The sequence below is a fragment of the Poecile atricapillus genome, chromosome 30, assembly GCF_030490865.1.
Source record: "Poecile atricapillus isolate bPoeAtr1 chromosome 30, bPoeAtr1.hap1, whole genome shotgun sequence".
NCBI classification, from domain to species: domain Eukaryota; kingdom Metazoa; phylum Chordata; class Aves; order Passeriformes; family Paridae; genus Poecile; species Poecile atricapillus.
The window spans coordinates 571733-597188 of record NC_081278.1 but is presented as its reverse complement, the minus strand read 5'-3'; the positions used below and the strand labels follow the sequence as shown (position 1 = coordinate 597188).

Sequence of the window (25456 nt, the reverse complement as noted above, 5' to 3'; positions counted from 1 at the left end):
AGGAGGGGATGGGCGGGTGAGGAGGAGGAGGGGGCCCGGTGAGGGAGAGGATCACAAAATTCAGGAGGGTGGGGAGCCCCCAAATCCCAAAATTCAGGAGGGTGGGGATCTCCCGAATCCCAAAATTCAGGAGGGTGGGGATCTCCTGAATCCCAAAATTCAGGAGGGTGGGGAGCCCCTGAATCCCAAAATTCAGGAGGGTGGGGAGCCCCCGAATCCCAAAATTCACGAGGGTGGGGATCCCCTGAATCCCAAATCCCAGGAGCTGAGGAAGAGGATGAACCCCAACAGCCCGAGTTTAGGGGCACCCCAAAATCTGGGGTGAGGGGGATGAAGAAAGACCCCAATACTCAGGTCAAGGGGAGGAACCGCAATGGAAAACCCCAAAATCCGGGGTTATCTGATAGCCCCAAACCAGGGGGACCCCGGGGTGAGGAAGAGGAGGGCCCCCAAAAAGAAGAATTTAAAAGGGAACCTCCCACCCCCCTGAACCCAAATACCCAGGAGGGGGGGCCTGGGGAGGGATTTGGGGGTCCCAGGGGGGCTGAGGGCACCCCCCGGGGGAGATTTTTTAGGGGGATGGGAGTGGGAGGGGCTCTGTTTTTGGAAGGGCCCCCCCCAAAATTGAGCTCAATAAAAACCTTGAGTGACATCCTCGGTGTGTTTGGGGACCCCAAAATGACTGAAACCATCCCCAAACTGACCCCTAAACCCCTAAGATTGACTCCAATGCATCTAAAATGGACCCAAATACCAAAAATTGATCCAGATCCCCCTGGACTGACCTGATCCTGCCGGACCCCCAAGGCCCTGAGGTGAATCTTTGGGGGAAATGAGGCAAATCTTGCAGCAAACCCTTGAAAATCGGAAAGAACTCGGGCCGGGAGTTCCCAAGGAGATTCTGAGGGTTCCCAAAGGGGTTTTCGGGTTATTCTGGGGGATCCCCAGGAGGTTTTTGGGGTTTTTTGGGGGGAGGTTTCAGGGACGCCCTCGCCTCCCCTCACGGTTCAATATGGCGGCGCTCCCACAATGCGAGAGGGCGGGAAACCTCCACTTCCGGCTTCGCCCCGCTGAGGGAGGCGGGCGAGCCAATCAGAGGCGGGATTATAACTCTCGACCAATCAGAGCGGCCATGGGGCGGAGCGAAAAGGCCGAACGAATCAGAAAGCGCGGCAAGAGCGGAGCGACAGGGGCGTCGACCAATCAGAACCGAGAGGGCGGAAAGGAGGGCGGTGCAGGCTCCGTGCTTTAGAGTCGCGGCCTGGTGCCGCTGCCGGCCCCGCCGCCGCCGCCGCCGCCGCCGCCATGAACATCCTCCCGAAGAAGTCGTGGCACGTGCGGAACAAGGACAATGTGGCGCGGGTGCGGCGGGACGAGGCGGCGGCCGAGGTGGAGCGGAGGAAACGCGACGCGCGCGCGCTGCGGGCGGAACAGGAGGCGAGTGCTGAGGGGAAGGGGGGGGGGGGTAGGGCGTGGTTAAGGGGCGTGGCTAAATCCTATTAGCCAATGAGCGTGAGCGCCTTTGAATATATTATAGGTAATGGGCGGGGCTTAGCGTGATTGACGCGGCTTGGTGGCCTGACTCATTTTCGTGTTGGGGGGGGAATGGACTCGACTAAAAAAAGCCTTTGGGGGGGGCGCAAAATAAATTCGGAAGCGTTAAATAATTTGGGGGGGGCAAAATAAATGGGGGGGGGGGTTAAAAAAGTTGATAAAAGTTGATAAAAGTTGATAAAAGTTGATAAAAGTGGGGGTTTTCTTCCCGCAGGTTCGCACCGAGCTCCTGAGGAAGCGGGCGCGGGTCGGGGGTCGCAGCCCCTCGCCCACCGCCCCCCCCGTGCTCTTCCCCCCGCCCGAGGAGGCTCCGAACCGCGAGCATGAGGCGGAAAAAAGGCGGGAACGGGTGAGGGGGGATCTGGGGGGGAGGGAAGGAATTTTGGGGCGAATTCAGGGAATTTTGGGGTGAATTCAGGGAATTTTAGGTGGGAATTAGGGAGAAAAGGGGGGATTTTCATCCGGAGGGGTTCGCCTGAAGCCCCCTCCTCGATTTTCCCCTCAGGAGCGGCGTGAGATTGAAGGGTAGGGGTGAAAAATGGCGGGATATGGGTGGAAAAAAGGGGAATTTAGGTGGAAAAAGTGGGAATTTAGGTAGAAAAAGTGGGCACTTGTGTGGAAAAAGGGGAAATTTGAGTGGCAAAGGAGGGAATTTTCACTCGGGAGACTCACCTGAAGCCCCCTCCCCAGTTCCCCCCTCAGGAGCGGCGCGAGATTGAAGGGTAGGGGTGGAAAATGGTGAGATTTGGGTGGAAAATGGCGAGATTTGGGTGTAAAAAAGGGGAATTTGGGTGGAAAAAAGCAGAAATTTGGGTGTAAAAAAGGGAATTTGGGTGTTAAAAAGGAGAATTTAGGTGAGAAAAGGGGGATTTTGACTGAAAGGGGACTCACCTGAAGCCCCTTCCCCAATTCCCCCCTCAGGATCAGCAGGAGATTGAAGGGTAGGGGTGGAAAATGGCGGGATTTGGGTGGAAAAAAGGGGAATTTCGGTGGAAAAAAGCAGAAATTTGGGTGTAAAAAAGGGAATTTGGGTGTAAAAAAAGGGAATTTAGGTGAGAGAAGGGGGATTTTCACTCAAAGGGCACTCACCTGAAGCCCCCTCCCCAATTCCCCCCCTCAAGAGCAGCAGGAGATTGAAGGGTAGGGGTGGAAAATGGCGGGATTTGGTTGGAAAAAAGGGGAATTTAGGTGTAAAAAAGCAGGAATTTGAGTGGGAAAAATGGGATTTTCACTGAAAGGGGACTCACCCGAAGCCCCCTCCCCAATTTCCCCCCTCAGGAGCGGCACGAGATTGAAGGGTAGGGGTGGAAAATGGCGGGATTTGGGTGGAAAAAAGGGGAATTTGTGTGGAAAAAAGGGGAATTTGTGTGGAAAAAAGGAAAATTTAGGTGAGAGAAGGGGGATTTTCACTCAAAGGGGACTCACCCAAAGCCCCCTCCCCAATTTCCCCCTCAGGAGCAGCAGGAGATTGAAGGGTAGGGGTGGAAAATGGTGGGATTTGGGTGGAAAAAAGGGGAATTTGGGTGTAAAAAAGGGGGATTTTCACTCAAAGGGGACTCACCTGAAGCCCCCTCCCCAATTTCCCCCCTCAGGAGCAGCGCGAGATTGAAGGGTAGGGGTGGAAAATGGCGGGATATGGGTGGAAGAAAGGGGAATTTAGGTGGAAAAAAGTGGGAATTTAGGTGGGAGAAGGGGAATTTGGGTGTAAAAAAAGGGAATTTAGGTGAGAAAAAGGGGATTTTCACTGAAAGGGGACTCACCTGAAGCCCCCTCCCCAATTTCCCCCTCAGGAGCAGCAGGAGATTGAAGGGCAGGGGTGGAAAATGGCGGGATTTGGGTGGAAAAAAGGGGAATTTGGGTGGAAAAAACGGGAATTTGTGTGGAAAAAAGGGAATTTAGGTGAGAAAAAGGTGATTTTCACTCAAAGGGGACTCACCTGAAACCCCCTCCCCAATTTCCCCCCTCAGGAGCGGCAGGAGACTGAAGGGTAGGGGTGGTAAATGGTGGGATTTGGGTGGAAAATGGCAGGATTTGGATGGAAAAAAGGGGAATTTGGGTGTAAAAAAATGGGATTTTGACTGAAAGGGGATTCACCTGAAGCCCCCTCCCCAATTTCCCCCCTCAGGAGCAGCGCAAGATTGAAGGGTAGGGGTGGAAAATGGCGGGATTTGGGTGGAAAAAAGGGGAATTTGGGTGGAAAAAAATGGGATTTTGACTGAAAGGGGATTCACCTGAAGCCCCCTCCCCAATTTCCCCCCTCAGGAGCAGCGCAAGATTGAAGGGTAGAGGTGAAAAATGGCGGGATTTGGGTGGAAAAAAGGGGAATTTGTGTGGAAAAAAGGGGAATTTAGGTGTGAAAGAGGGATTTTTACTGAAAGGGGATTCACCCGAAGCCCCCTCCCTAATTCCCCCCCTCAGAAGCGGCAGGAGATTGAAGGGCAGGGGTGGAAAATGGCGGGACTTGGGTGGAAAAAAGGGGAATTTAGGTGGAAAAAAGCAGGAATTTGAGTGGGAAAAATGGGATTTTCACTGAAAGGGGACTCACCCGAAGCCCCCTCCCCAATTCCCCCCTCAAGAGCAGCAGGAGATTGAAGGGGTAGGGGTGGAAAATGGCGGGATTTGGGTGGAAAAAAGGGGAATTTAGGTGGAAAAAAGCAGTAATTTGGGTGTAAAAAAGGGAATTTGGGTGTTAAAAAGGAGAATTTAGGTGAGAAAAGAGGGATTTTCACTCAAAGGGGACTCACCTGAAGCCCCCTCCCCAATTTCCCCCTCAGGAGCGGCGCGAGATTGAAGGGTAGGGGTGGAAAATGGCGGGATTTGGGTGGAAAAAAGGGGAATTTCGGTGGAAAAAAGCAGAAATTTGGGTGGAAAAAAGGGAATTTGGGTGTTAAAAAGGAGAATTTAGGTGAGAAAAGGGGGATTTTCACTCAAAGGAGACTCACCTGAAGCCCCCTCCCCAATTTCCCCCCTCAGGAGCAGCAGGAGATTGAAGGGCAGGGGTGGAAAATGGCGGGATTTGGGTGTAAAAAAGGGGAATTTAGGTGGAAAAAAGCAGGAATTTATGTGGAAAAAATGGGATTTTCACTGAAAGGGGACTCACCTGAAGCCCCCTCCCCAATTTCCCCCCTCAGGAGCGGCGCGAGATTAAAGGGCAGGGGTGGAAAATGGCGGGATTTGGGTGGAAAATGGCGGGATTTGGGTGGAAAAAAGGGGAATTTAGGTGGAAAAAAGGGGAATTTAGGTGGAAAAAAGCAGGAATTTGAGTGGGAAAAATGGGATTTTGACTGAAAGGGGACTCACCCGAAGCCCCCTCCCCAATTTCCCCCCTCAGGAGCGGCGCGAGCGGGCGCTGGGGGTCCTGACCTACCTGGGCCAGAGCGCGGCCGAGGCCCAGACCTGCCCCCCCTGGTACCTGCGGCCCCCCAAAAGTGGGGAGGGGGCTCGGGAGGTGCAGGGGGGGCGCAAGGCCCTGCTGGATCCTCTCCAGGACATGAGGAAGGGGCTGCGCCGAGCCCCCAGCCCCGAAAAACCCCCCCGGTCACAGCCACGGAGCCCCCCCGGAGGAAAAGGGTGAGTGAGGCGTTAATTAGAGATTAATTAATGGATTAGCCTCGGTTTGCATTTGTTGGTGCTGCCCTGAAAATCCCACCCTTCGTTAATCCTCCTTAATTAACTCGTTAATTATTTGTTCATTCATTAAGCCTGTTGACCCACGAGCTCTCCCATAAAGGGTTGAGCCTCCCAAAATTGGGGTTTGACCCCTCAGAATTGGGGTTTAACTCATTAAAAATTGGGATTTAAGTCATTAAAAATTGGGATTTGACTCTTCCAAAATTGGGATTTAAGTCATTAAAAATTGGGATTTGATGTGTTAAAAACTGGGATTTAACTCATTAAAAATTGGGATTTAACTCATTAAAAATTGGGATTTAACTCTTCCAAAACTGGGATTTAACTCATCCAAAATTGGGGTTTAACTCACCCAAAATTGGGATTTAACTCATTAAAAATTGGGATTTAACTCTTCCAAAATTGGGGTTTAACTCATTTAAAATTGAGCTTTTACCCCTTCAAAACTGAGGTTTCAGCCCTCCAAAATTTGGGTTTCATCCCTAAATTTAATCCCCTTCAAACTTCAAATTTAATTCTCCCTCCCAAACTGGGATTTGACCCCTCTAAAATTTGGGTTATTTCCCCCTAAAATTGCTGAGTGACCCCTCCCTCCACGCTAATTATCCCCTTAATGAACCTTTTAATTAACACCATTTCTGATTCCCACCCCATCTCCCCTCTGCACAACCCTCCCTGCTTTGATTTAACCTCTGCTTCTAATTACTCCTTAATTAATTACCCTTAATTACCCCTCAACTACCCCTAAATACCATTAATTACTCTTTTAACACTTCTCAATTACTCCTAATAATCCCTTAATTACCTTTAATTACTCCTTAACTACCTCTAAATGCCATTAATTACTCCTTTATCACTTCTCAGTTACTCCTAATAACCCCTTAATTAATTACCTTTAATTACCCCTTAGCTACCTCTAAATGCCATTAATTACTCCTTTAACACTTCTCAATTACTCCTAATTACCCCTTAATTACCATAAACACTCCTAATTGCTATTTACTCCTTAATTACCCTTAATGAGACCCTTAACTACCCTTTATTAACCCCTAACCACCCGTTAAATTGACCCTTTAATCACCCCATCATTACCTAATTACCCGATTAATTATTATCCACATCCCCCTCCCCCCAACGGGCCCTCCCCCCTGGTTAATTAGCACTAATTAGCGTTAATTGTCCCTGCAGGCTGGAGGAGCTGCGGCGGCAGCGCTTGGCCCGTGAGGCAGCCGAGGCCGCCCGGAGCCGGGAGCTGCTGGAGGGGCTCCGGGACCCCCAAAATCATCATCAGAACCCCCAAAATCGGCTCCGGGAACCCCAAAATCAGCACCGGGAACCCCAAAATCGACACTGGAATCGCTAAAATCGGATCCAGGAACCCCAAAATCATCATCGGGACCCCCAAAATCGGCTCCGGGACCCCCAAAATCGGCACCGGAATTGCTAAAATCAGATCCAGGAACCCCAAAATCGGCACCGGGACCCCCAAAATCGGCACCGGGACCCCCAAAATTGGATCCAGGAACCCCAAAATTGGCACCGGGAACCCCAAAATTCACCTGGGACCCCTCCAAAATTCACCTGGGACCCCCAAAATCCACCTGAGACCCCCAAAATCCACCTGAGACCCCCAAACTTTCATCCAAGAGCCCCAAAATTCACCTGGGAACCCCAAAGTTCATCCTGAGACCCCCCAAAATTCACCTGCGACCCCAAAATCCCTCCCAGGACCCCCCAAAATTCACCTGAGACCCCCAAAATTTCATCCAAGAGCCCCAAAATTCACCTGGGAACCCCAAAATTCATCCTGAGACCCCCAAAATTCATTTGAGACCCCCAAAATCCACCTGGGACCCCAAAATCCCTCCCAGGATCCCCCAAAATCCACCTGGGACCCCCCAAAATCCACCTGGGACCCCCCAAAATCCCCCCCAGGACCCCCCCAGAACTGCAATGGAACCTCCCAGACCCCCTTAGGCCCCACCTGGGTTGGAAGAGTCCAAAATATTTTTAGGGGGGGAATCAAACCCTTCAAATTGTGAAAATTAAAATAAAACCGGGGCAAATTAAATGAAAATGGGAAATTTTGGGTGGAAAAAAAGAAATTTTGAGAGTTTTGAGCCCCAAAATCATCCCCAAACCCCCCCAAAAAATGAGAATTCCCCTCCCCCCGGGAGGAGGTGAGATATAAAACTATTTATTCATAAATATTTTCCAAAATGAAAATAACTTTACGAAAAATATCTTCAACTGCTGGGAGGGGAGGGAAAGAGACCCCAAAACCCCTCCCCACCCTCGGAGACCCTTCCCCAAAAAACCCCAAAAATGGGAAAAACAACCCCAAAAAAAATGGGAAAAAATGGGAAAAAAACAACCCCAAAAAAAGGGGAAAAAAAATCATAAATTTGGAATAAATCATAAAAAAAAGGGGGGAAAAACACCAAAAAAAAGGGGAAAAAAACCCCAAAATTGGGAAAAACAACCCCAAAAGAAATGGGAACAAATGGGAAAAAAACAACCCCAAAAAAAGGGGAAAAAATCCATAAATTGGGAAAAAAACAAAAAAAAAAGGGGAAAAAAAGGGAAAAAACACCAAAAAAAAGGAAAAAAAAAACCCCAAAATGGGAAAAACAACCCCCCAAAAAAATGGGAAAAATGGGAAAAAAACAACCCCAAAAAAAGGGGAAAAAAAATCATAAATTGGGAAAAAAAATTAAAAAAAAAAAGGAAAAAACACCAAAAAAAAGGGGAAAAAAACCCAAAAATGGGAAAAAACAACCCCAAAAAAATGGGAAAAAAAAATCATAAATTGGGAAAAAAAATTAAAAAAAAAAAGGGAAAAAAAGGGAAAAAACACTAAAAAAAAGGAAAAAAAACCCCAAAAATGGGAAAAAACAACCCCAAAAAAAGGGGAAAAAAATGCATAAATTTGGAATAAAACAAAGGGGGGAAAAAAGGGGGAAAAACACCAAAAAAAAGGGGAAAAAAACCCCAAAAATAGGAAAAAACAACCCCAAAAAATGGGAAAAAAATCCCAAAAAATGGGAAAAAAATCCAAAAAATGGGAAAAAAATAAAAAAAAAAAAAAAGGGAAAAAACACCAAAAAAAAGGGAAAAAAAACCCCAAAAAATAGGAAAAAAACATCAAAAAGAAAAAGGGAAAAAAACCCAAAAATGGGAATAAACAATCCCCAAAAAAATGGGAAAAAAAATCCAAAAAATGGGAAAAAATATTGAAGAAAAAGGGGAAAAAAAAATCCAAAAATGGGAAAAAAAAAAACAAAAAATGGGAAAAACAACCCCCCCAAAAATGGGAAAAAACCACCAAAAAGTGGGAAAAAAAACCCCAAAAATGGGAATAAAATGGGAAAAAAAACCCAAAAATGGGAAAAAAACCTCACAAAAAATGGGAAAAAAACTCAGAAAAAGTGAGAAAAAAATAAAAAAAAAAATTAAAAAAGAAACTCCCCAAAATGGGAAAAAAAACCCCAAAAAAATTGGAAAAAATGCCCAAATAAATGGGGAAAAAAAAAATCAAAAAATGAAAAATTTACCCCAAAAAATTGAATTTTTATTTTGCTCAGCCCAGCTGCAGCAGCGGGAAAATTTGGGGTAAATCCGAGGGGTTTTGGGTTTTTCCTCCCCAAATTTTTTGGGGATTTTTGGGGTTATTTTTTAATTTTTTGGGGGTTTTTTTGGGGGTTTTTTTTTGAGATTTTTTGTAATTTTTGGGGTTTTTTTTTAAGGTTTTTTTGGGGTTGTTTTGGGATTTTTGGGGATTTTTTTTGAAATTTTTTTTGAGGAATTTTTGGGGTTTTTTAACATTTTTGGGGGGAATTTTTTGAGGTTTTTTTTTTTAATTTCTTTCAATTTTGGGCAATTTTGGTTTTTTTTTTCCCATTTCTTTCAATTTTTGGGCAATTTTGGTGGTTTTTTGCCATTTCTTTCAATTTTGGGCCATTTTTCGTTTTTTTTTTCCCATTTCTGTGACTTTTTGGGGTTTTTTTGTTCAAATTCTTTAAATTTGGGTCAATTTTTGGGTTTTTTTGGCCATTTCTTTCAATTTTGGGCCATTTTTAGGTTTTTTTTCCATTTCTTTGACTTTTTGGGGTTTTTTTTTTTCCATTTCTGTGACTTTTTGGGTTTTTTTTTTTCAAATTCTTTGAATTTTGGTCAAATTTTTGGGCAATTTTGAGGTTTTTTTTTTGCCATTTCTTTCACTTTTGGGCCATTTTTAATTTTTTTTTCCATTTCTTTGACTTTTTGGGGTTTTTTTTGTTCAAATTCTTTGAATTTTGGGCCATTTTTAATTTTTTTTGCCATTTCTGTGACTTTTTGGGGTTTTTTTTGTTCAAATTCTTTTAATTTTGGTCAATTTTGGGTTTTTTTTTTTAACATTTCTTTCACTTTTGGGCCATTTTTAGATTTTTTTTTCCATTTCTGTGACTTTTTGGGGTTTTTTTTGTTCAAATTCTTTCAATTTTGGGCCATTTTGGGGTTTTTTTTTGCCATTTCTTTCACTTTCGGGCCATTTTTAATTTTTTTTTCTCATTTCTGTGACTTTTTGGGGTTTTTTTTGTTCAAATTCTTTCAATTTTGGGGTTTTTTTTTGCCATTTCTTTCACTTTTGGTCAATTTTGGGTTTTTTTTTTACCATTTCTTTCAATTTTGGGCAATTTTGGGGTTTTTTTTTTGCCATTTCTTTCACTTTTGGGCCATTTTTAGGTTTTTTTTCCATTTCTTTGACTTTTTGGTTTTTTTTTTTCCATTTCTGTGACTTTTTGGGTTTTTTTTTGTTCAAAATCTTTCACTTTTGGGCCATTTTGGGTTTTTTTTTACCATTTCTTTCACTTTTGGGCCATTTTTTCGGGGTTTTTTGCCATTTCCTCCACCTCTGGCCAATCTTTTTGAATTTTGGGGGCTTTTGGGGCCGTTTTTGGGGCGTTTTTTGGGGTTTTTGGGTCACTGCAGGTCCCGATCCTCCAGGTATCGATACTCGAAGGTGAATCCCTCCTTCTTGCGCTGCCCCCACTTCTCGTAGTCGAAATAAATGTAAGTGCCCTAAAAACCGGGAAAAACACCCCAAAATCAGCGGGAAAAGCCCCAAAAATCCACCTGGGACCCCCAAAAATCAACCCAGGACCCCCAAAAACCCCCAGGGCCAAAAAAAACCCCGGGAAAATCCAATTTGGGAGCGAAATTTGGGGGAAAATTGGGGAAATTTGGGGAAATTTTGGGAATTTTGGGGGAATTTTGGGGATTTTGGGAATTTTTGGGGAATTTTTGGGGATTTTGGGGAAATTTTTGGGATTTTCAGAATTTTTTGGGAAAATTTGGGAAATTTTGGGGGAGTTTTGGGAATTTTTGGGGATTTGGGGGAATTTTGGGAGGAAAATTTGGGGAATTTTTAGGAATTTTTTGGGAATTTTGGGGAATTTTTTTGAATTTTGGGAATTTTTTTGGAATTTTGGGGATTTTTTGGGAATTTTTGGGAATTTTTTGGGAATTTTGGGAATTTTTTGGGAATTTGGGGAATTTTTTGGGAATTTTGGAAGTTTTAAGGGAGAATTTGGGGATTTTGGGGAATTTTTAGGGATTTTTTGGAAATTTTGGGGGGAATTGGGGAATTCTGGGTGGAAATTTGGGGGAATTTTAGGAATTTTGGGGAATTTTTGGGGATTTTTTTGATTTTTGGGGAATTTTTGGGGAATTTTTCAGGGAATTTTGGGGAAATTTTGGGGAATTTTTAAAGATTTGGGAAGATTTTGGAGATTTTTGGAGATTTTTGGGGATTTTTTGTGATTTTTGGAAATTTTAGAGGGAAAATTTGGGAATTTTTAGGGATTTTGGGGGATTTTTGGAAGTTTAAGAAGAAATTGTGGGGATTTTTGGGATTTTTGGGGAATTTTGGGATCAAAATGGGGATTTTAATGATCCCACACTAAAAAAATCCCCAAAAAACCCAATTTAAACCCAATTTAAACCCAATTTAAACCAAATTTTTCGCCTCTGGGTTGGGATTTTTTTGGGAATTTCGTCTTTTTGGGAATTCTGGGGCTGGGAATTTGGGGAATTTTGGGATTTTTGGGGAATTTTGGGATCCAAATTGGAATTTTAATGATCCCACACTAAAAACCCAATTTAAACCCAATTTAAACCAAATTTAAACCAAATTTTGGACCATTTTGAGCCTCCGGGTTGGGATTTTTTTGGGAATTTTGTCTTTTTGGGAATTCTGGGGCTGGGAATTTTGGGAATTTTGGGAATTTTGGGTGGAAATTTGGGATTTTGGGCTGGATTTCAGTGTCCATACACCAAAAAAACCCAAAAAAACCCAACTTAAACCCAATTTTTCGCCTCTGGGTTGGGATTTTTTTGGGAATTTTGGCTTTTTGGGAATTCTGGGTTGGAATTTTGGGATTTTTGGGAATTTTGGGGAATTTTGGGATCAAAATGGGAATTTTAATGAACCCACAGTAAAAAAATCCAAAAAAAAACCCAATTTAAACCAAATTTAAACCCAATTTAAACCCAATTTTGCACCTCTGGGTTGGGATTTTTGGGGGAATTTTGGCTTTTTGGGAATTCTGGGTTGGAATTTTGGGATTTCTGGGAATTCTGGGTGGAAATTTGGGAATTTTGGGCTGGATTTTAATGATCCCACACTAAAAAAATCCCCCCAAAAAACCCAATTTAAACCCAATTTTGAGCCTCTGGGTTGGGATTTTTTTGGGAATTTTGGCTTTTCTGGGAATTCTGGGTTGGAATTTTGGGATTTCTGGGTTGGAATTTTGGGATTTTTGGGAATTTTGGGTGGAAATTTGGGAATTTTGGGCTGGATTTCAGTGTCCATACCCCAAAAAAATCCCCAAAAACCCCAATTTAAACCCAATTTTTCGCCTCCGGGTTGGGATTTTTTTGGGAATTTCGGCTTTTTGGGAATTCTGGGGCTGGGAATTTCGGGAATTTTGGGATTTTTGGGGAATTTTGGGATCAAAATGGGAATTTTAATGATCCCACACTAAAAAAATCCCCAAAAAACCCAATTTAAACCCAATTTAAACCAAATTTTTCGCTTCTGGGTTGGGATTTTTTTGGGAATTTCGGCTTTTTGGGAATTCTGGGGCTGGGAATTTCGGGGATTTTGGGATTTTTGGGGAATTTTGGGATCCAAATGGGAATTTTAATGACCCCACACTAAAAAAATCCCCAAAAAACCCAATTTAAACCCAATTTTGAGCCTCTGGGTTGGGATTTTTGGGGGAATTTTGGCTTTTCTGGGAATTCTGGGTTGGAATTTTGGGATTTCTGGGAATTTTGGGTGGAAATTTGGGAATTTTGGGTTGGATTTCAGTGTCCATACACCAAAAAAATCCCAATTTAAACCCAATTTAAACCAAATTTAAACCCAATTTTTCGCCTCTGGGTTGGGATTTTTTTGGGAATTTCGGCTTTTTGGGAATTCTGGGTTGGAATTTTGGGAATTTTGGGGAATTTTGGGGAATTTTGGGATCCAAATGGGAATTTTAATGATCCCACACTAAAAAAATCCCCAAAAAACCCAATTTAAACCCAATTTTTCACCTCTGGGTTGGGATTTTTTTGGGAATTTTGGCTTTTTGGGAATTGTGGGGCTGGGAATTTCGGGAATTTTGGGATTTTTGGGGAATTTTGGGATCCAAATGGGAATTTTAATGATCCCACACTAAAAAAATCCCCAAAATCCCCAATTTAAACCCAATTTAAACCCAATTTAAACCAAATTTTTCACCTCTGGGTTGGGATTTTTTTTGGAATTTTGGGTTTTTGGGAATTCTGGGGCTGGGAATTTGGGGAATTTTGGGGAATTTTGGGATCCAAATGGGAATTTTAATGATCCCACACTAAAAAAATCCCCAAAAAACCCAATTTAAACCCAATTTTTCACCTCTGGGTTGGGATTTTTTTGGGAATTTTGGCTTTTTGGGAATTGTGGGGCTGGGAATTTCGGGAATTTTGGGATTTTTGGGGAATTTTGGGATCCAAATGGGAATTTTAATGATCCCACACTAAAAAAATCCCCAAAAAACCCAATTTAAACCCAATTTTTCGCCTCTGGGTTGGGATTTTTTTGGGAATTTTCTCTTTTTGGGAATCGTGGGGCTGGGAATTCCGGGAATTTTGGGAATTCTGGGAATTTTGCAGACCTGCTCGAACTCGTCCGTGATGGTTTTGGGCTCCTCGTGCCGCTGGAACCACATCATGTACTTGGTGTGGAAACGCCACGATTGCTTCTTCAGCGCCTTGGCCGCCAGGTACTGAGCCTTGGTGCCCTGCAAAAGGTAAAATTCCCAAAATTCCCAATCCCAAAAATCCCCAAAATCCCCACATTCCCAAAAATCCTCGCTTTCCCCAAAAAAATCCCAATTTTCACCACCAAAAATTCAAATTTTCGCCCAAAAATCTGAATTTTTCCCCAAAAAAATGGATGGAAAAGGGCTCAAAGGTTTGGTTTTTAACCAAATTTTGGTTCCCAAATCCATGGAAAGCTCCCAAAATTCCAAATTCCAAAAAAATTCCAGGTTTTCCCAAAAAAATCTCGATTTTCCCCACCAAAAATTCAAATTTTCACCCAAAAATCTGAATTTTCTCTCCCAAAATGGATGGAAAAGGGCTCAAAGGTTTGGTTTTTCCCCAAATTTTGGTTCCCAAATCCATGGGAAGCTCCCAAAATTCCAAGTTCCCAAAAAATTCCAGGTTTTCCCCAAAAAAATCCCAATTTTCCCCACCAAAAATTCAGATTTTCACCCAAAAATGGGGATTTTTCCCCCAAAATGGACGGAAAAGGGCACAAAAGTTTGGATTTGGTTTCCCAAATCCACTGGAAGATCCCAAAATTCCAAAAATTCCCAGTTTCCCCCAAAAAATTCCAAGTTTTCCCCAAAAAAATCCCAATTTTCACCACCAAAAATTCAGATTTTTGCCCAAAAATCTGAATTTTTCCCCAAAAAATTGGATGGAAAAGGGCTCAAAGTTTTGGTTTTTCCCCAAATTTTGGTTCCCAAATCCATGGAAAGCTCCCAAAATTCCAGAAATTCCCAAAAAATTCCAGGTTTTCCCAAAAAAATCCCAACTTTCCCCCCAAAATTCAAATTTTTGCCCAAAAATGGGGATTTTTCCCCAAAAAATGGATGGAAAAGAGCTCAAAACTTTGGATTTCCCCCAAATCCGGGTTCCCAAATCCATGGGAAGATCCCAAAATTCCCAAAATTCCCAATTTCCCCCCAAAAATTCCAAGTTTTTCCCCAAAAAAATTCAAATTTTCCCCCAAAATTCCCATTTTTTTTCCCCCTAAAAGGGGCTGGAAAAGGAATCGGGGATTTCTCCGGTGAGGAGCCCAAATTTGGGGGATTTTGGGACAAATTCCTGGAATTTTTGGGTCAAATTCCCGAGATTTTGGGTCAAATTCCCGGGATTTTGGGTCGAATTCCTGGAATTTTGGCACCTCCAGGACCCAAAAACCCCAATAAAATTCCCCCAAAAATGGAATTTGTGGCCAATTTTGACGGGGATTTTTTTGGGATTTGGGGTTTTTTGGCATTCCCGGGATTTTCCCCCAAATTCCCAGAATTTTTAGGTCAAATTCCCGGGATTTTGGGTCGAATTCCTGGAATTTTGGCACCTCCAGGACCCAAAAACCCAATAAAATTCCCCCAAAAATGGAATTTGTGGCCAATTTTGACGGGGATTTTTTTGGGATTTGGGGTTTTTTGGGATTCCAAGGATTTTCCTCCAAATTTCCAGGATTTTGAGTCAAATTCCCAGAATTTTTGAGTTGAATTCCCAGAATTTTTGGGTTGAATTCCCGGGATTTTGGCACCTCCAGAACCCAAAAAACCCAATAAAATTCCCCCAAAAATTGAATTTGTGGCCGATTCCGAAGGGGATTTTTTTTGGGATTTGGGGTTTTTGGGATTCCTGGGATTTTGAGATGAATTCCCAGGATTTTTTCCCAAATTCTCAGAATTTTTGGGTCAAATTCCCGGGATTTTGGCACCTCCAGAACCCAAAAAAAACCCAATAAAATTCCCCCAAAAATGGAATTTGTGGCCGATTTTGACGGGGATTTTTTTGGGATTTGGGGTTTTTTGGGATTCCCAGGATATTCCTCCAAATTTCCAGAATTTTTGGGTCGAATTCCCAGGATTTTGGGTCGAATTCCTGGAATTTTGGCACCTCCACAACCCAAAAAACCCAATAAAATTCCCCCAAAAATGGAATTTGGGGCTGATTTTGACGGGGATTTTTTTGGGATTTGGGGTTTTTTTGGGATTCCCAGGATTTTCCCCCAAATTCCCAGAATTTTTGAGTTGAATTCTCAGAATTTTTGGGTCGAATTCCCGGGATTTTTGGGTTGAATTCCCGGAATTTTGGCCCCTTCACAACCCAAAAACCCAATAAAATTCCCCCAAAAATGGAATTTGGGGCCGATTTTGACGGTGATTTTTTTGGGATTTGGGGTTTTTTGGGATTCCCGGGATTTTCAATCAAATTCCCAGGATTTTCCCCCAAATTCCTGGAATTTTTGGGTTGAATTCCCGGGATTTTGGCCCCTCCACAACCCAAAAAACCCAATAAAATTCCCCCAAAAATGGAATTTGTGGCCGATTTTGACGGGGATTTTTTTGGGATTTGGGGTTTTTTGGGATTCCCAGGATTTTCCCCCAAATTCCCAGGATTTTTTCCCAAATTCCTGGAATTTTTGGGTCGAATTCCCGTGATTTTGGCACCTCCAGGACCCAAAAACCCAATAAAATTCCCCCAAAAATGGAATTTGGGGCCGATTTTGATGGGGATTTTTTGGGGATTTGGGGTTTTTTGGCATTCCCAGGATTTTCCCCCAAATTCCCAGAATTTTTAGGTCAAATTCCCGGGATTTTGGGTCGAATTCCTGGAATTTTGGCCCCTCCAGAACCCAAAAAACCCAATAAAATTCCCCCAAAAATGGAATTTGTGGCCGATTTTGACGGGGATTTTTTTGGGATTCGGGGTTTTTTTGGCATTCCCGGGATTTTTGGGGTGAATTCCCGGGATTTTGGTACCTCCAGGTAGTAGAAGATGAAGAACAAGGTCTCGGTGGAGAGGCGCTGGTAGAACTCCACGGTGTCCGAGTGGGGCGGGGGCAGCTGGTGGTGGTAGGGGGGGGTGGGGCAGGGGTTCCTGGGCAGGTACTGCCTGCAAAGGGTTAAAAACATTCCCAGAAAATTCCCAAATCCATCAAAAATAAACGGGATAAAAGCAGGGAAAAAATGGAGATTTTGGGGAATGGGAAAGGGGAAGGGGGTTGGAAGGGAAAATGTGAAAAATAAAACTCAAAATTCACATTTAAACCACCCAAAATCTCATCCAGGAGCCCCAAAATTCCACCCAGGAGCCCCCAAATTCCAGGAAATTTTGGGAATTCCTGAGAATTCCCACCTGGATCCTCTTAGGATTCAAAGAATGGAACAAGAAGTGCCAAAAAAAACCCCCCAAAATCCCAATTTAACCCCCCTGGAACCCTCACAGATCCCATCCAAGAACCCCAAAATTCCCCCAAATGCCACCCAGGACCCCCAAATTCCCAGGAAATGTTGGGAATTCCCAGGAATTCCCTGGAATTCTCACCTGATCCTCTCGGAATCCGAGGGGTGGGGCATGTGGTGCCCAAAAAAATCCCAAAAATCCCCATTTAATCCCCCTGGAACCCCCTGAAATCCCCCCAAATCCCACCCAGGACCCCCCCAAACCCCCCCAAATTCCCAGGAAATGTTGGGAATTCCCTGGAATTCCAGGAATTCTCACCTGATCCTCTCGGAATCCGAGGGATGGGACATGTGGTGCCCAAAAATCCAATTTAATCCCCCTGGAACCCCCTGAAATTCCCCCAAATCCCACCCAGGACCCCCCAAATTCCCAGGAAATGTTGGGAATTCCCAGGAAATGTTGGGAATTCCCAGGAAAAGTTGGGAATTCTCACCTGATCCTCTCGGAATCCGAGGGATGGGGCATGTGGTGCCCAAATATCCCCATTTAATCACCTTGTAACCCCCCCAAATCCCACCCAGGACCCCCCAAATTCCCAGGAAATGTTGGGAATTCCCAGGAAAAGTTGGGAATTCTCACCTGATCCTCTCGGAATCCGAGGGATGGGACATGTGGTGCCCAAAAATCCCCATTTAATCCCCCTGGAACCCCCTCAAATCCCCCCAAATCCCACCCAGGACCCCCCAAACCCCCCAGAATTCCCAGAAAATTTTGAGAATTCTCAGGAAATGTTGGGAATTCCCAGGAAAAGTTGGGAATTCTCACCTGATCCTCTCGGAGTCCGAGGGGTGGGGCATGTGGTGCCCAAAAATCCCAATTTAACCTCCCCAAATCCCACCCAGGACCCCTCTAATTCCCAGTAAATCCCAGTAAACCCCCCCAAATTCCCAGGAAATGTTGGGAATTCCCAGGAAAAGTTGGGAATTCCCAGGAATTCTCACCTGATCCTCTCGGAATCCGAGGGATGGGGCATGTGGTGCCCAAAAAATCCCAAAAATCCCCATTTAATCACCTTGTAACCCCCCAAACCCCACCCAGGACCCCCCAAATTCCCAGGAAAAGTTGGGAATTCCCAGGAAATGTTGGGAATTCTCACCTGATCCTCTCGGAATCCGAGGGATGGGACATGTGGTGCCCAAAAATCCCCATTTAATCCCCCTGGAACCCCCTGTAACCTCTCCAGATCCCACCCAGGACCCCCCAAACCCCCCCAAAATCCCAGAAATTCCCAGGAAATGTTGGGAATTCTTGGGAATTCCCTGGAATTCGCACCTGATCCTCTCAGAATCCGATGGATGGGGCATGTGGTGCCCAAAAAATCCCAAAAATCCCCATTTAATCCCCTTGTAACCCCCTTTAAACCCCCCAAACCCCACCCAGGACCCCCCAAACCCCCCAAAATTCCCCCAAATTCGCAGGAAATGTTGGGAATTCCCAGGAAATGTTGGGAATTCCCAGGAATTCCGGCAATTCTCACCTGATCCTCTCGGAATCCGAGGGATGGGGCATGTGGTGCCCAAAAATCCCATTTTAATCACCTTGTAACCCCCCCAAACCCCACCCAGGACCCCCCAAACCCCCCCAAATTCCCAGGAAATGTTGGGAATTCCCAGGAAAAGTTGGGAATTCTTGGGAATTCCAGGAATTCTCACCTGATCCTCTCGGAATCGGAGGGATGGGGCATGTGGTGCCCAAAAACCCAATTTAATCCCCCTGGAATCCCCTGTAACCTCTCCAGATCCCACCCAGAACCCCCCAAATTCCCAGTAAATCCCAGTAAACCCCCCAAATTCCCAGGAAATGTTGGGAATTCCCTGGAATTCTCACCTGATCCTCTCGGAATCGGAGGGGTGGGGCATGTGGTGCCCAAAAATCCCAATTTAATCCCCCTGGAACCCCCTGTAGCCTCCCCAGATCCCACCCAGGACCCCCCAAACCCCCCCAAATCCCCAGGAAATGTTGGGAATTCCCAGGAAATGTTGGGAATTCTCACCTGATCCTCTCGGAATCCGAGGGGTGGGGCATGTGGTGCCCAAAAATCCCCATTTAATCACCTTGTAACCCCCCAAACCCCACCCAGGACCCCCCAAACCCCCCCAAATCCCCCCAAAATCCCAGAAATTCCCAGGAAAAGTTGGGAATTCCCAGGAAAAGTTGGGAATTCTCACCTGATCCTCTCGGAGTCCGAGGGATGGGGCATGTGGTGCCAGGCTGGCTCCTGCAGCGCCTGCTGGTACAGCTGCTCCTTGGGCAGGGGGAGGGGTCCCAGGGGACAGACCCCCAGGGACAGGGGGATGCTGACCTCGCCCAGGGACCCCCCGGGACCCCCCGGGGACGGCCCCGAACCCCCCGAGCTGGGGGGAGCCCCCCCGGGGGCCAACAGCAGATCTGGGGGGACACAGGGGGGGATTTGAGGGGTTTGGGGGGGATTTGGGGGGATTTGGGGGGCATTTGGGGGGGATTTGGGGGGGCTTGGGGGGGTTTGAGAGGATCTGGGAAGGATTGGGGGGGGTCTGGGGGGGATTTGGGGGGCTTTGAAGGAGTCTGGGGGGGATCTGGGGAGGTTTGGGGGGGATTTGAGGGACCCAAGCCCCCCGAGCTGGGGGGAGCCCCCCCGGGGGCCAACAGCAGATCTGGGGGGACACAGGGGGGATTTGAGGGGTTTGGGGGGGATTTGGGGGGATTGGGGGGGTTGGGGGGGGCTCTGGGGGGGATTTGGGGGAGATTTGGGGGGGCTTGGGGGAGATTTGAGAGGATTTGGGGGGGTTTGAGAGGGTCTGGGGGGATTTGGGGGGGTCTGGGGGGGATTTGGGGGGATTTGAAAGGGTTTGGGGGGGATTTGGGGGGGATTGAGGGGATTTGAGGGGGTCTGGGGGGGATTAGGAGGGGGTTTGGGGAGATTTGGGGGGGATTTGGGTGGTCTGGGGGGATTTGAGAGGGTCTGGGGGGGATTTGGGGGGTTTGGGGGGGTTTGAGGAGGATTTGAAGGGGTCTGGGGGGGATTTGAGGGACCCAAACCCCCCGAGCTGGGGGGAGCCCCCCCGGGGGCCAACAGCAGATCTGGGGGGACACAGGGGGGGATTTGAGGGGTTTGGGGGGGATTTGGGGGGGATTGAGGGGGTTAGAGGGGGCTCTGGGGGGGATTTGGGGGGTCTGGGGGAGATTTGAGGGGTTTGGGGGGGCTTGGGGGGGGTCTGGGGGAGATTTGGGGGGGATTGAGGGGGTTTGGGGGGAATTTGGGGGGTCTGGGGGGGATTTGGGGGGTTCTGGGGGGGATTTGAGAGGATTTGGGGGGGTTTGAGAGGGTCTGGGGGGGATTTGGGGAGGGTCTGGGGGGGTTTTGGGTTCACTGGATAAATTTGGGGTGTCCCAGGGTGGATTTTGGGGTTCAGTGGATGGATTTGGGGTTCAGTGGATAAATTTGGGGAGGGGTCAGGGGGGTTTTGGGGTGTCCCAGGGTGGATTTTGGGGTGTCTCAGTGAATTTGGGGTGTCCCAGGGGGGTTTTGGGGTTCAGTGGATGAATTTGGGGAGGGGTCAGGTGGGTTTTGGGGGTCAGTGAATTTGGGGAGGGGGTTTTGGGGTTCAGTGGATAAATTTGGGGTTCAGTGGATGAATTTGGGGTTCAGTGGATGGATTTGGGGTGTCTCAGGGTGAATTTGGGGTGTCCCAGGTGAATTTGGGGTGTCTCAGGAGGATTTTGGGGTGTCTCAGGGTGAATTTGGGGAGGGGTCTCCTCTCACCGCGCTCGGGGAGGTGCAGGAGGGATTTGGGGTGTCCCAGGGTGGATTTTGGGGTGTCCCAGGTGAATTTGGGGTGTCTCAGGGTGGATTTTGGGGTGTCTCAGGGTGAATTTGGGGAGGGGTCAGGAGGATTTTGGGGTGTCTCAGGATGATTTTGGGGTTCAGTGGATGATTTTGGGGAGGGGTCTCCTCTCACCGCGCTCGGGGAGGTGCAGGGGGGATTTGGGGTGTCCCAGGGTGGGTTTTGGGGTGTCCCAGGTGAATTTGGGGTGTCCCAGGGGGATTTTGGGGTGTCTCAGGGTGAATTTGGGGAGGGGTCAGGGGGATTTTGGGGTTCAGTGGATAAATTTGGGGTTCAGTGGATAAATTTGGGGAGGGGTCTCCTCTCACCGCGCTCGGGGAGGTGCAGGGGGGGTCCCGGCTCCTCCAGCGCCGCCCCCAGCGCCGCTCGTTCCGCCATCGACTTGAGGCTGCTCAGGGGCTCCGGGGCCTGCAATTGGGGTGGGGGTCCCGAAATCGGCCTGGGGGACCCCAAAAACCCAACGGGGGACCCCAAAAACGGGGGGGGGGAACCCAAAATTCCCAACTTTTCCCCCCAAATTCCCAATTTTTCCCCCCAAATTTCTGACTTTTTTCCCCCTAATTTCCAATTTTTTCCCCCAAATTTCGCATTTTTTCCCCAAAATTCCCATTTTTTTCCTAAAATTCCCCATTTTTCCCCAAAATGGTGCGTTTTTCCCCCAAAATTCCCATTTTTTTCCCCCAGAATTCCCCAAATTTGGGAATGAGGAACCCAAAATTCCGGGAGATACCAACAGCGATAAACGAGGGGGGGGTTGGAAGAGCCCAAAACCCCCCGGAAACCCCAAAAATTCCCATTTTTTCCCCAAAATTCCCAATTTTTCCCCAAAATTCACAATTTTTTTCCCCAAAATTCCCAATTTTTCCCCAAAATTCCTGTTTTTTTCCCCCAGAATTCCCCAAATTTGGGAATGAGGAACCCAAAATTCCAGGAGATACCAAGAGCGATAAACGAGGGGGGGGTTGGAAGAGCCCAAAACCCCCCGGAAACCCCAAAAATTCCCAATTTTTCCCCAAAATTCCCGGTTTTTTTTTTGGGAATGGGGCTCACCTTGATGTCGGGGGCGGAGCTGAACTGGGGGGGGCCGTTGAGGAGGGGGGGGGCGGCCCCTCCCCCCCCTTTGGAGTCGGGGAAGGGGGGGGTGGGGGAGCCGGGGGGGTTGGGATTGAGGGGGGGGCCCAGCAGGGCCGCCCCTCCCCCACCCACCGCCCCCAGCGCCGCCGGCGGGGGCTGGGCCAGCCCCGGCTCCTTCCTGCCAGGAAAAAAACGGGATCAGATCCCAAAATTCGGGAATTTTTGGGGAATTTTTGGGGATTTTTTTGGAATTTTTGGGGATTTTTTTGGGATTTTTTTGGGATTTTTTTGGAATTTTTAGGGGATTTTTTGGGGATTTTTTTGGAATTTTTCTGGGATTTTTTGGGGATTTTTATGGATTTTTTTTTATTTTTTAAGGGATTTTTTGGGGATTTTTTGGGAATTTTTTGGGGATTTTTCTGGGATTTTTTGGGGATTTTTCTGGGATATTTTTGATTTTTTTTGGATTTTTTTGGAATTTTTGGGGATTTTTTAGGGGGATTTGAAGGAGATTTTTTGGGAATTTTGTTTGGAATTTATGGGGATTTTTTTGGAATTTTTCTGGGATTTTTTGGGATTTTTTGGGATTTTTCTGGGATTTTTTGGGAATTTTCTGGGATTTTTTTGGGTTTTTTTTTGGATTTTTTTGGGGATTTTTTGGGAATTTTTCTGGGTTTTTTTTTTTTAATTTCTGGGAATTTTTGGGGAATTTTTTTGGAATTTTGGGGAATTTTTTGGGAATTTTGGGGGATTTTTTGGGGGAATTTTTGGGAAAATTTGGGGGATTTTTTGGGGCAGTTTAAGGGGATTTTTGAGAATTTTTTGGGAATTTTTGGGGAGGATTTTGGGGGGGATTTGGGATTTTTTGGGGGGGATTTGGAGCTGATTTCAGGGATTTTTGGGGCTATTTTGGGGTATTTTGGGTGTTTTTGGGGTATTTTGGGTGTTTTAGGGATATTTAGGGGTATTTTTGGGGTGTTTTTGGGGTATTTTGGGGTATTTTGGGTGTATTTGGGTGTTTTAGGGATATTTTGGGGTGTTTTGGGGTATTTTGGGGTGTTTTTGGGGTATTTTGGGTGTTTTTGGGGTATTTTTGGGGTATTTTGAGGTATTTTGGGGTGTTTTTGGGGTATTTTAGGGGTATTTGGGGGTATTTTGGGGTGTTTTAGGGGTGTTTTTGGGGTATTTTGGGGTGTTTTTGGGTATTTTGGGGTGTTTTAGGGGTGTTTTTGGCGTCTGTGTCACTCACGGGGCGCTGTTGGGGGGGTTGTGGCCTGGGGGTTGCCCCAGGGGGGGGGGTTGGGTGTTTTTGGGGTGTTTTTGGGGTAATTTGGGTATTTTAGGGGTATTTTAGGGGTATTTTAGAGGTATTTTGGGGTATTTTGGGGTGTTTTTGGGGTGTTTTTGGGTGTTTTTGGGGTCTGTGTCACTCACGGGGCGCTGTTGGGGGGGTTGTGGCCCGGGGTTGCCCCAGGGGGGGTTCAGGGGTGTTTTAGGGGTATTTTAGGGGTATTTTAGGGGTATTTTTAGGTGTTTTTGGGTGTTTTTGGGGTGTTTTTGGGGTCTGTGTCACTCACGGGGCGCTGTTGGGGGGGTTGTGGCCCGGGGGTTGCCCCAGGGGGGGTTTTGGGGGTATTTTTGGGGTATTTTGGGGTGTTTTTGGGGTGTTTTTGGGTGTTTTTGGGTGTTTTTGGGGTCTGTGTCACTCACGGGGCGCTGTTGGGGGGGTTGTGGCCCGGGGGTTGCCCCGGGGGGGGGTTTGGGTGTTTTTGGGGTGTTTTTGGGGTATTTTAGGGGTATTTTGGGGTATTTTGAGGTGTTTTTGGGTGTTTTTGGGGTCTGTGTCACTCACGGGGCGCTGTTGGGGGGGTTGTGGCCCGGGGGTTGCCCCGGGGGGGGGTTTGGGTGTTTTTGGGGTGTTTTTGGGGTATTTTAGGGGTATTTTGGGGTATTTTGAGGTGTTTTTGGGTGTTTTTGGGGTCTGTGTCACTCACGGGGCGCTGTTGGGGGGGTTGTGGCCCGGGGGTTGCCCCAGGGGGGGTTTTGGGGGTATTTTTGGGGTGTTTTAGGGGTATTTTGGGGTGTTTTTGGGTGTTTTTGGGTGTTTTTGGGGTCTGTGTCACTCACGGGGGCGCTGTTGGGGGGGTTGTGGCCCGGGGGTTGCCCCAGGGGGGGTTGGGGTCCGGCCCCCCCCAGCCCCGGCTCCGAGGAGCTGTCGGCGACCACCGAGCTGTAACCTGGGGGAGGGGAGAGAGGGGTCACAACAGCCCAAAAACAGCCAAAAACACCCCAAAACAGCCCAAAAACACCCAAAAACACATGAAAACAGCCCAAAAATACACAGAAACAGCTAAAACTACACAAAACCAGCCAAAACCAGCCCGAAATACACAAAACCAACCAAAAATACTCCTGGTTACCCAAATCTCCCTCCCAGTCCCTCCCAGTTCCCCCAGTCACTCCCTGGTGCTCCCCCAAACCCCTCCCAGTCCCTCCCAGTTCATTTCCAGTCCCCCCCAGTCCCTCCCAGTTCCCCTTTAACCCCTCCCAGTCCCTCCCAGTCCCCCCCAGTCATTCCCTGGTGGCCCCCAATCCCCTCCCAGTCCCCCCCAGTCCCTCCCAGTTCCCCCAGTCACTCCCTGGTGCCCCCCAATCCCCTCCCCAGTCCCTCCCAGTTCCCCTTTAAACCCTCCCAGTTCATTCCCAGTCCCTCCCAAACCCCTCCCAGTCCCTCCCAGTCCCCCCCAGTTCCCCAGTGACTCACTGGTGGCCCCCCAATCCATTCCCAGTCCCTCCCAGTTCCCCTTTAACCCCTCCCAGTCCCTCCCACTCCCTCCCAGTCCCCCCAGTCACTCACTGGTGCCCCCCCAGTCCCCCCCAATCCCCTCCCAGTCCCTCCCAGTCCCCCCCAGTTCCCCTTTAACCCCTCCCAGTCCCCCCCAATCCCCTCCCAGTCCCTCCCAGTCCCCCCCAGTGACTCACTGGTGGCCCCCCAGTTCCCCTTTAACCCCTCCCAGTCCCCCCCAAACCCCTCCCAGTCCCTCCCAGTTCCCCCCAGTGACTCACTGGTGCCCCCCCAGTTCCCCTTTAACCCCTCCCAGTCCCTCCCAGTCCCTCCCAGTTCCCCCCAGTGACTCACTGGTGCCCTCCCAGTTCCCCTTTAACCCCTCCCAGTCCCTCCCAGTCCCTCCCAGTCCCCCCCAGTGACTCACTGGTGGCCCCCCCGTTCTGTTTCCCGGCTGGGGGGCGCTGGGGGGGCGGGGCTGGGGGGCGCTGGCCGGGGGTGGGGGAGGGGCCACGGCCTGGGCGTAGGGGGTGGGGGTGCTGGGGGGGGTGCGGCCCCGCCCCTCCCCCACCCGCCCCTCCCCCCTTGGGCCCCCCCGGGGTTTGGGGACCCCCCCCGGGGGTCTGGGGACCCCCCCCGGGCCCCCCCCCGGCCCCGGGGCCGTTGTTGAGGGGGGCGGGGGGGGCGGAGGAGGGGGAGGGGAAGGGGGGAGGGGCGGCGGGGGAGGGGGCGTGGGGTGGGGGAGGGGCTTGGCCCCGTTCTTGGCGGGAGACTGGAAGAGAGAAAAGGAGCTCGTTAATTCCGTTCATTAATTAATGTTAATTAATCGGGGGGGGTTAATGAATGGGGGGGAAAGAGGGGGGAGGAACCATTGAGGGGGGGAGGGGGGGGGTTAAAAATGGGAAATTCCATTCAAAAATGGGGGGGGATTATGAGGAGGGGGCTCATAAAAAATGGGAAATTCCATTTAAAAATGGGGGGAGACTATAATGGGGAGGGGGCGATTAGAAATGGGAAATTCCAA

The 25456-nt window shown here is 47.7% G+C and overlaps 3 protein-coding genes and 1 long non-coding RNA gene across 8 annotated transcripts in view; 2 read left to right on the top strand and 2 right to left on the bottom strand.

Annotated features, from left to right (window-relative positions):
* The first annotated feature begins 15 nt into the window (after positions 1–15).
* On the top strand, positions 16–6735 carry LENG1 (leukocyte receptor cluster member 1). Its single transcript, XM_058859729.1, has 4 exons — positions 16–1437; positions 1769–1903; positions 4886–5124; positions 6373–6735. Exons 1-4 carry the CDS (start codon positions 1306–1308, stop codon positions 6545–6547), a joined length of 681 nt encoding a protein of 226 aa, XP_058715712.1. The 5' UTR covers positions 16–1305; the 3' UTR covers positions 6548–6735.
* A 2014-nt stretch (positions 6736–8749) lies between these two features.
* Positions 8750–9616, bottom strand: LOC131589886 (uncharacterized). Of its 3 annotated transcripts, XR_009279866.1 has the most exons (3): positions 9517–9616; positions 9320–9443; positions 8750–9285 (listed from the first exon to the last, which is right to left on the bottom strand). It is a non-coding gene; the product is annotated as an uncharacterized LOC131589886 (long non-coding RNA). The 3 variants fall into 3 exon arrangements; XR_009279865.1 differs by having other exon boundaries at positions 8750–9443; XR_009279867.1 differs by lacking the exon at positions 9320–9443.
* Positions 9617–9756: 140 nt separating this feature from the next.
* The window catches only part of CNOT3 (CCR4-NOT transcription complex subunit 3), a 35428-nt gene continuing 19728 nt past the window's right edge, over positions 9757–25456 (bottom strand). Inside the window, 8 exon segments of the mRNA XM_058859566.1 lie at positions 9757–10245; positions 13371–13496; positions 16266–16398; positions 18918–19137; positions 20882–20981; positions 21624–21825; positions 23776–24059; positions 24860–24949. Coding sequence (XP_058715549.1) covers positions 10147–10245; positions 13371–13496; positions 16266–16398; positions 18918–19137; positions 20882–20981; positions 21624–21825; positions 23776–24059; positions 24860–24949 — 1254 coding nt within the window. The 3' untranslated portion in view covers positions 9757–10146.
* On the top strand, positions 13648–15408 carry LOC131589877 (uncharacterized). 3 transcript variants are annotated; one of them, XM_058859727.1, is made up of 2 exons: positions 13648–14602; positions 14999–15408. In XM_058859727.1, the coding sequence occupies exons 1-2, from the start codon at positions 13648–13650 to the stop codon at positions 15022–15024; spliced, it is 981 nt and encodes a 326-aa protein (XP_058715710.1). In that variant the 3' UTR covers positions 15025–15408. The 3 variants fall into 3 exon arrangements, with proteins under 3 accessions (XP_058715710.1, XP_058715708.1, XP_058715709.1); XM_058859725.1 differs by lacking the exon at positions 14999–15408 and having other exon boundaries at positions 13823–14096; positions 14276–14997; XM_058859726.1 differs by lacking the exon at positions 14999–15408 and having other exon boundaries at positions 13827–14019; positions 14198–14997.

What these genes read in the sequence shown, in the direction of transcription:
- LENG1 (XM_058859729.1), top strand. Translation starts at nt 1,306, where the DNA reads ATGAACATCCTCCCGAAGAAGTCGTGGCACGTGCGGAACAAGGACAAT. An exon ending in CGGAAAAAAGGCGGGAACGG is followed by an intron (nt 1,904 to 4,885) that starts GTGAGGGGGGAT and finishes TTCCCCCCTCAG; the next exon opens with GAGCGGCGCGAGCGGGCGCT. An exon ending in AGCCCCCCCGGAGGAAAAGG is followed by an intron (nt 5,125 to 6,372) that starts GTGAGTGAGGCG and finishes TTGTCCCTGCAG; the next exon opens with GCTGGAGGAGCTGCGGCGGC.
- LOC131589877 (XM_058859725.1), top strand. Translation starts at nt 13,823, where the DNA reads ATGGATGGAAAAGGGCTCAAAGGTTTGGTTTTTCCCCAAATTTTGGTT. An exon ending in TTTCCCCCAAAAAATTCCAA is followed by an intron (nt 14,097 to 14,275) that starts GTTTTCCCCAAA and finishes AAAAAATTCCAG; the next exon opens with GTTTTCCCAAAAAAATCCCA.